The following is a 9,261-nucleotide window of genomic DNA, read 5'->3' on the forward strand; positions in this document are numbered from 1 at the left end:
GTAAGGTTTCACAGAATAAAACAGAGCAAATAAAGTGTAATGATATTAATAAAAACAGTATTCTTCCACCAAACAATGTAGTTCCTCAGAATCAGTTGTGGTTGCAACAAAGTGGTTGCCGAGCAACACACAAACGTAAACAATGGTGTATGTTTGTAGAGTAATTTACAACAGCTTCGAACGTGGCTCAGCCAATCAGAATCAAGCACCGGAACTCTCCGTTTTATAATAAAATCATCTAGTGAAGGCAGATTGTGAAGAAATGCTGAGCAGGTGTAGGACATGAGATACACTTTCACTAAATATTCAATTGAAACCTGAAATGTTTTGGTCAATATAACAGCACACTGAACACATCTCTTGTATCGTCCTCTTGTAGCCTGGAGTGATTGAGAAGCTGTTGATGGCGACGGTCAAGCGGCCGTGGCTCTGGGGCCTCTATGTCGTCACGGTGGGCCTTCCCATCATCCTCTTTGTTAGCTTCATGTGGCCTAATAAGGTAAATATGTATGTATATAGACAATAAATATATAAGACAATACACATATGTGACCCTGGAGCACAAAAGCAGTCTTAAGCCTCGTACACACCGGGACGATTATCGCGCGCGCTTATCGCCGACGTTTTTCGACGCGTCTTTAGTGTTCATACCCAAGCGATTTTCGCTGGCGATGAGCCGAGTGAACGTGCAAATTCACTCCCTGACATTAGATGGTGCTTAATGAAAAACAGAAATACCCCGGTATCGCGTGATATTCGTCCCGGTGTGAACAAGCCTTTAAGTCGCTGGGGTATATTTGTAGCAATAGCCAAAAATACATTGTATGGGTCAAAATTATTGATTTTTCTTTTATGCCAAAAATCATTAGGATATTAAGTAAAGATCATGTTCCATGCAGATATTTTGTAAATTTCCTACCGTAAATATATCAAAACTTAATTTTTGATTAGTAATATGCATTGCTAAGAACTTCATTTGGACAACTTTAAAGATGATTTTCTCAATATTTAGATTTTTTTGCACCCTCAGATTCCAGATTTTCAAATAGTTGTATCTCGTCCAAATATTGCTTATTTATTTATACAAGGAAAGCTTATTTATTCAGCTTTCAGATGATGTATAAATCTCAATTTCCAAAAATGGACCCTTATGACTGGTTTTGTGCTCCAGGGTCACATATGCGTGAAATGATAGATTTATTGTTGTGTGTGTGTGTGTTTCAGCGGTTCGGTCCTCCAGATCAGGATTATTACTATAAGAAGACAGACAAGCCTCAGGCAGACAGGCGTCAGGACAGTGAGGAGCAGGTCTCTCATGCTGAAGGTGAGAGACGCTGAGGACACCTGCTGACCTCCACTGAGCTCTGCTCGTGACCATCATGTCTGTGTTTCAGGTGCACATCCAACAGGAGCGGAGGCTGAGAGCAGAGCCGTCAGGAGAGCTCGGAGAAACACAGACGTGAGCTAACAGTGAGTAACAGATGCATTTAAAAAGTCGTTTATGTGGTAAATGCTCAATTGGTTTGTATTGTTCAACACAGCAACTGATTTGCATTCTGACCGACTTTATGAAAAATAGAAAAGCAGTAGGCTAGGATTGAAAAAAGAGTGACGATTCAAAAGTCGTGGAGTTTTATTTCACCATCTCAATTAAAACCTTATGTATTTAACAAATAAACCTTTGTGTGCATCCTTTAGTGGAACGTAGAAGATTCTGTATGTCATTATGTTTAATAAACGTGAATACATCTATATATTTCATATGTTTGCATTTCTGTAGCATTTCTTTTGTAAAACCTTTTCAATTTCATACAGTCAAAAAACAAACGACAACTAATATTTGATATTTGAACTGATAGCCATTTACCATTTTCTACAATGTAATGCATACTGTTTTTTTTTGCTTACTAATAATCTTTAAAATAATTGGCTAAATACTCAGCTATCAAAATGATCAAACTGACAGGCATTTTGTAAAATACTCTGTAGCATATATACAGTATTTTATATTTTAACGCAGTGAAAAATGTCACATCACATGATTTGAGCAATTTTCAAATGCTGTACATTTAGATTCCTAGTTACTTATGGTCTAATATTAATATTCGATATGTACCATACAGTCATGTGAACTTATGTGCTTGCTTGTCATGTTGTGATGTTAATGATTCTGAAAAGCTATCATTTCTTTTTTCTTCTGATTTTGGGATGAAATATGAACCAAACATGTTTCTGAACTTGTATTTCATTATTGGTTCATTTTCACAGGTCAGTGGCAGTGATCTGACAGATGTTTCATCATCCTGAACAGTGTCAAATGCTCATATCTGCGCAGGTTTACATTCATCACTTGTAAAAGAGCAAACATATTACCATAAAGCTAACTAAGCATATTCTCACAGAAGCATTCAGGTCTTCACTCTCATTACATTAATGCCTCATTTGAAGCAGCAACTTTTTACCATACTGTATGTTTAGAAATATACATTTTAATGTAAAAATGTACCATTGCACTGAAATCTTCCCGTTGTTTCACAACGATACATTGATGTGACAATATGATTTTCAGCATAGCTTTAATCATCGCTTCATGCACTTGTGCTTTATACTAATAGCATTTCTAAGAGAGTAAGAACATTTGTGAGGGTAAAAATAGCCTCGAAGATGAACAAGATTTACAAGAATGACAAAATTATGAGAAAATGCATTGCTGAAACACTTTTCAAGACTGCATGAAAAAATAATGCATGAAGCTAGAATAAAATGAGTTTTGTTTAAAAGTTCTTTCTTTTGACTTATTGCATATTCAGATATTCATACAACAAAATATTCTGGTTTTGTGAAAATGATCAAAAATGCTGGTGGTGACTGGCAACTATTTATTTACCTCAAACTTAGTCAAAAACATATTCTCTTTTTGTTAGAATCAAACTTTGGGCTCAGATAACACACAATCCTGACAAACACACAGACTACTGCACTGCCTAGAGAACACTAGTGATATAAACTCAAAACACTGTTACTAAAACCTGCTTTTGGGAAACAGAAATCCGTTAGAAAAACCTACTTTTGGGAATCAGGAATCATTTTGCAGCTCAATGTCTATTACAGTATACAACGTAAACAGAGGGGTACAAATTCAGCAATAAGCTCTGAGAAAAGTTTACTTTCATTACACTACTGTAAAGAGATCTTCAGTAGATGAAAAGCACCAGAAAAGTTAAAATGCCAAAGAACTATGAACACACAATACAGCATACTGTCAATTACTGTCCAGTAATAAAAAAAATTCAGCATCCTCTGACAAACAGGTAAAATGTGTTAAAGGTTTTGAGAAATTTGTTATGAAGACTGAATGAATGGTTTGGGAAATCGGGCCAAATGAATCATTTATAATGTGTTAGCAATCGAGAAAAACTAATTTAGTGAATTAGTAGGATTCATTGGGGACATATAGAGCTCAGTATCATCAGCATAACAGTGAAAACTAATGCGGTTTCCTAAGAATATCTCCCAAGGGCAGCATATACAGGGTGAAAAGCAATGGTCCTAATCCTGAGCCTTGCGGTACCCCACTTGTGAGCAATATAATACCTCTTAATTTACTGCTACAAAATGATAGATTTCTGCATATAGTGTACATGCATGTATATTTATGAAACTCTGTACATGTATTGTTCTCACCGGCTGAAAACATTCATTAGTTCCGCCCAATCAGTCATTAACTGATGAGTATCTGTGGTCTGGCGCAAGAAAGGCAGAATAAGAATACTATCCTTATGGTCAAGCTTGGAGGTGGGTCAGTGATTCTGTGGGGATGCTTTAATGCTGCAGGAACTGGCAATCTTGACTGTGTGACGGGCTTCATGGATTCATAGAAGTCCCAAGCCATTCTGAGGAGGAATGTAATGCCTTCTGTGGTGAAAATGAACCTTGGTGATAACTGGACTCTCCAGCAAACCAATGATCCCATGCATTCTACCAAATCAACCAAAGTTTGGTTAACCCTCTGGGCCCCTTCGATCATTTTTGACTGACAAATTTTATATTTTGAAATGTTAAAAATCGTAGCTTCATCAGAATGACATGACACGTGGTGACTTTTGTTGCATTAGCTATGTGAACACGCACAAAAAAAATCATGGACATGATTCGGATATGTTAAAGGGTCAAAAAAAAAAATCACACTTGGCTCCTTCGTGGTCAGAAATGACCGACATAGGAAATGAATGGGAAATACGAAAAAATACAAAAATTCAGAGAATCTTTTGGTGGTACAAATTACAAATCAGCCTCTGTATATATGTATATAGGGAGCTATACAGGAGGTTACATGACATTACACAAGTTTTTATTTTTTTAATGCCACCAGATGGCACAATTCTCACTTCAAAAATGGATTTTAAATGCTTTCATTGTTTTAATGTGAAACATTGCATTTATTGAAAATTAATAAATAAATAATTAACAAAAAATATATTAATTCTAATGGAAAAATTTGCTTATTAAATTTGTATAAATATTGCATAGTATCATAACATCCCCTCAAAATACTAAATAATAATCAGAAAATATTATTGAACAAAAATGTATTACAAAAAAAAACCAAGTTACATTTTAAGGCTTTGGTCACTTTTGACCGCTAAGGAGCCAAGTGTGACTCCTAAACGAAGAGGCCCAGAGGGTTAAGTAATCAGTCCTGGAATGCCTTGGAGTGGTCTTCTCCAGATTTTTTTCTGTGCACACCACTGAAAGGGATCATTTTCTGAAAGGTGCTTTGAAACAACATGAATTTGTGAAAAGTGCTACATAAAAAAAAAATAAAAAAATAGCGGGACTACAGATCAATGTAGCATTTCCAACTTTTTCCACACAAGATATGGGCATTTTTGTTTAAGCTGTACACATCATTACAAAATGTACATTCCAAGTGTCATTGGTACATCTCAATATGCTGGGGGAAAAAAACTAAACCACTTTTTACGGTGCGTACAAACCTTTTCACAGCACTTTAATCTTAAATACAATATGTTAATTCAAATGTATATAGCGGGACTACAGATCAATGTAGCATTTCCAACTTTTTCCACACAAGATATGGGCATTTTTGTTTAAGCTGTACACATCATTACAAAATGTACATTCCAAGTGTCATTGGTACATCTCAATATGCTGGGGGAAAAAAACTAAACCACTTTTTACGGTGCGTACAAACCTTTTCACAGCACTTTAATCTTAAATACAATATGTTAATTCAAATGTATTCACACTGTCTGTACATTACCACTTCTGCATATTACACTCTATACTTGGATGTCGCTCTATATAGCTGTATATTCTGTTTTCTAGACATGTTATTTTACTATTCTGTTTAACTGTTGTATTTTTCGTGAGAATTAGAAGATTCTACATGATTCTTTCTTTCTTTTTTTTCTCTCCATGTAATAATTTTAGGAAAATGTGCTGAATATGTCATAATGCAAAATAACAGGCCCAAAATTGATCTTAAAATCAGCTTCATTTTCTTTACGCACAATATAACTTGCTCTTTGTTTTGGGCTGAAACATTGACAGGTTTTGCGAGATTCACCCAAAAATATGCAGGTTTTGAATTCAATTAGTTCTGCGCTGTGTAATGCAGACAAATGACTATATGTTACTCAATAATCAATCAATCACCATCTTAGTGACTGACATTAGTTCATTCTGTAGAAAATACATTTAGTAAGAGCAAGGAACTATAGAGTTCCCTTCTGTATGATAACTATAAATGTGATTGATTACATATACATATCATGACTGCTGTAAGCAAACCTAATTCAAACACAAGTGCCAGGTCGTTACTCCTAAAACTCATCCATTTCTATTTCATCATTTCTCCTGAAGCTCTTCTGCTTTAAGACATGGACCGTGTTAGTAACCGCCGGCTTGAATAGTTCACCCAAAACAAGAAAAGTCCTGTACTCATTTACTCAGCCTTGAGTCGTTCCAGTCCTGCTTTACCCTGTGCTATGAAACACAGAAAACAGAGATGGTCAGCGGATGATTTACACTGCCTTTTCCATGCAATAAAATGGGACGCAGATCATAAAACTGGTGTATCATAAAGGTAGTCCATCACACACACTCACACACAGGTGTTGCGCATGCAATGTGACAGATTGGGTTGTGAGGCATCTGCAAAATGCAACAGCAACTGAGAATTAAGCGCTACAATGAAGGGGAAGATTTTCTGTCAATGATGACTTCAATTTCGTTCCTCACATAAAGCTATTCTACAGCTTCAGAAAACACAATGTAGTGCACGAGCCATACGGACAACATTTATGATACTTTTATGCCACTTTTTAAAACTAAACAGAATAAATCCCCTTTTATTTTCATGGAATGGAACTGAGCAGCATGAATTAACATCTCATGTGTTTCGCCAAAAAAAAAAAAAAAACTTGGTGAACTACTTTAAATTCTTCATCTAGTCGAACTGCATTACAACATTGTGAAAAGAACCCAAAGAATATATGATGAAGATCAACATGGAAATGCGACGATGATTTGTAACAGTGCTGTCCTGTGTTTGTGAGTCTCTAGTCAAACGAGGACGAGGTGAGCTGGACAGTGCTCTCGCATACCGAGAGAGAATCAGAGGTTTTCTACTGCTTCCGACAGTTGGGCCAGCTGAGTCCTCCGCAGGCGGCCGTCACGATAAAATACAGCACCACCTGAGAGGACACAAGACACAAGAGCGTGTTATTTCCCAGCGATGACCGGCTCAAGTTTTTCTGGCCTCCTCACATGTAGCTGAACAGCCCCTGCTTTAATCTCTCCACCCGTCACTGTTTTTATGAACAAGAAACATTAAAAAATGTGACGATATCACAGGATGTCAAACAGCGGCATGCATGATTCCACAGATAAAAGCAGTGCGCACTACTGAGGACATTGAACAGCATTCATTGTGATAGTTCAATGCAAAATCAGCAGGGACCAGAGACAAGCCTTAATGACATTTTTACATGACAAACTGCAATCTCACAATCTCCAAGACATTCGAAGAAATCTACCTGCAAAGCCACTGTGAAATAACGTAGGCACTGTAAAGTGAGGATGTTTTCAAAGTCTCCTTTATTTCTACAGTGCTTTATATACAATACAGATTGCGTCAAAGGATCTTCACAGAGATAAACAGCTAAATCAATGATGGAAAGTCAACTATGCAGACAGTTCAGATTCTGCTGTAAAGCAGCTCTAAAAGACAACAGCGTCATTATTCGGCTCAGATCGGTTCAGCTCAGTTCACATCAATAACAGTGTGAAGTTCATCAAACAGGTTTAATTCAGCTGCTGTATATATGCTGTTCTACAAAAGGCAGCAATGTCATTATTCAGCTTGACTCGAGTAGCTCGATGTTGATTGTCAATGCTGCGAGATGTGTTTCAGCTGTACAGCAGCTCTACAGAAGATGATCCAGCTTAACTCAGTTCAGGTTTTGTTCTGATCCGATGGTGTCAGTCAGTGCGGTTCTATCAGTAATTTTTCGAAAGTTAAAACATCTCTCAAACCCCAACAAGGCAAGCCAAAGTGGCAAGGAACCCAAAATCCATCAGTAGACAGAAATGGAGAATAAAACCTTTGGAGAAAGCAGGCTCAGTCGAGGACCAGTTCTCCTCTCACCTAGTCAACATCCGGCGGAATGAACGCGCGTACAACAGTCAGTGGAAGCTAGAGATTACGGTTTATAAAGTTGTAAATATGGATATTTTTCTTACACAAACACATCGATTCGCTACAGGAGGCCTTTATTCACCTCCCGGAGCCGTGTGAGGCACTTTTTATGATGGATGGATGCGCTTTATTGGAGAAAGAAGAAAGTCATATACATCTAGGATGCCTTGAGGGTGAGTATATTATGGGGTAATTTTCATTTTTGGGTGAACTGTCCCTTTAATCTTTTTGACACATTACATACAGTGGAAACAGGAACGTCGTGGTCTGCAGAGATGTAGTCTGGAGATTGCCTATTCTTATAAACTCATGTCCGACCTGCTCAGAAAATCCTCTGGTTTCTTTCTTTTGTTCATGTTCACTGCAGCACACACACGTGAGACAAAACAGGAGAAAGCATCATTTTCTCTATTCAAACTGGTTGAATAAGTCATTTTTATATTTTCAACTCATCACAGGAGAATGCGATTACAAAGTAAACTAAACTTAACCACACTAAAGGAGTCACTGGTTTGAGCACGGTAACAATATGAACTGCACAGCCCGTCCAAACAACACGAGGAGGACACCTCATCAGTTATAACCGTTAAACACTTTATTCCCACTATTAAATACCTGTTAGTCTTTCATTTCCACTTTTTGAATGTTTTCTTCATTTTTTGTTTAAAATAAATGCCTCTCCAAGCTGATATGTGACGGGACGAGGGAGAAGAATGGGATCAGAAAGATTGGGGGGATTCAAACCACCGTCTCGGTTACTAGCTTGGTTATTTTGGTAATTTTGTCTGGTTTAAACCAGACAATGGTGGGGGAAGTTATTGCCATCAAGACAGAGTATTCGCTCTAAGATACCTATAATACTGTCTGGGCATTTTTACGATTTCTGTGTCTTAAATGTAGTACGATAATGTTATTTGTGGTGTTATAATCTGTCTACAAATGGCTTGCTTCTAGTTAGAATGGATGCGTCTGACAGAGCAGCATTAAAGCTCAACCGCTGGCATGTATTTGGGGCAGGACTAAAGATGGGGTGAGAAATGTTTATCATTACCTAATATTTTTGGGTTCATTTAGTGAAACACTGTGTGGAGAACATGACTTGATTATTTTGAAGTTGATTTTTATTCTGTTTTACAGCATTTAACAGTTTATTAGTCTTTTTTGAGCTGCTTTACAGCATCACTGAATCATTTTCTTGTTTTACACTGCAAAGCTGCTTTGAAACAATTTGTTTTGCATAAAGTGCTATTTAAATAAAGGTGACTGGACATTAAAGGGGTCATATGATGCGATTTCAAGTTTTCCTTTCTCTTTGGAGTGTTACAAGCTCTTGGTGCATAAAGAAGATCTGTAAAGTTGCAAAGACTAAAGTCTCAAATACAAAGAGATATTCTTTATAAAAGTTAAGAGTCAACCACGCCTGCCTAAAACGGCTCGTTCTAACACGCCCCCACACTGTAAACCCGAACAGTACTACTAACTTATAAAGATTAAGAACACTGCAATTAAAGTCTGTTAAATCGTTGATGCAACTTATA

The 9,261-nt window shown here is 37.1% G+C and overlaps 2 protein-coding genes across 6 annotated transcripts in view; one reads left to right on the forward strand and one right to left on the reverse strand.

Moving 5' to 3' along the window:
* The window catches only part of LOC107746155 (calnexin), a 6,046-nt gene extending 3,701 nt beyond the window's left edge, over positions 1-2,345 (forward strand). The window contains exons 9-12 of the mRNA XM_016560251.1: positions 380-499; positions 1,225-1,324; positions 1,395-1,470; positions 2,269-2,345. Of these exons, the coding sequence (XP_016415737.1) occupies positions 380-499; positions 1,225-1,324; positions 1,395-1,468 (294 nt within the window). The 3' untranslated portion in view covers positions 1,469-1,470; positions 2,269-2,345. The remainder of the gene's footprint in view (positions 1-379; positions 500-1,224; positions 1,325-1,394; positions 1,471-2,268) is intronic.
* Positions 1-9,261, reverse strand: part of LOC107746157 (vesicle-associated membrane protein 7-like) — a 24,826-nt gene that overhangs the window by 11,886 nt on the left and 3,679 nt on the right. For 3 of the 5 annotated variants that reach the window (XM_016560254.1, XM_016560252.1, XM_016560253.1), the window contains exons 8-9: positions 6,630-6,719; positions 5,069-6,009 (exon numbers count right to left, since the gene is read on the reverse strand). In XM_016560254.1, the coding sequence (XP_016415740.1) occupies positions 6,651-6,719 (69 nt within the window). In that variant the 3' untranslated portion in view covers positions 5,069-6,009; positions 6,630-6,650. Of the gene's footprint in view, positions 1-5,068; positions 6,010-6,446; positions 6,720-9,261 lie in introns of those variants that run through there. The other 2 variants (XR_001640662.1, XR_001640663.1) reach the window with 1 other exon arrangement.

Source organism: Sinocyclocheilus rhinocerous, unplaced genomic scaffold, assembly GCF_001515625.1.
Source record: "Sinocyclocheilus rhinocerous isolate Xijiao unplaced genomic scaffold, SAMN03320098_v1.1 scaffold348, whole genome shotgun sequence".
NCBI lineage: Eukaryota > Metazoa > Chordata > Actinopteri > Cypriniformes > Cyprinidae > Sinocyclocheilus > Sinocyclocheilus rhinocerous.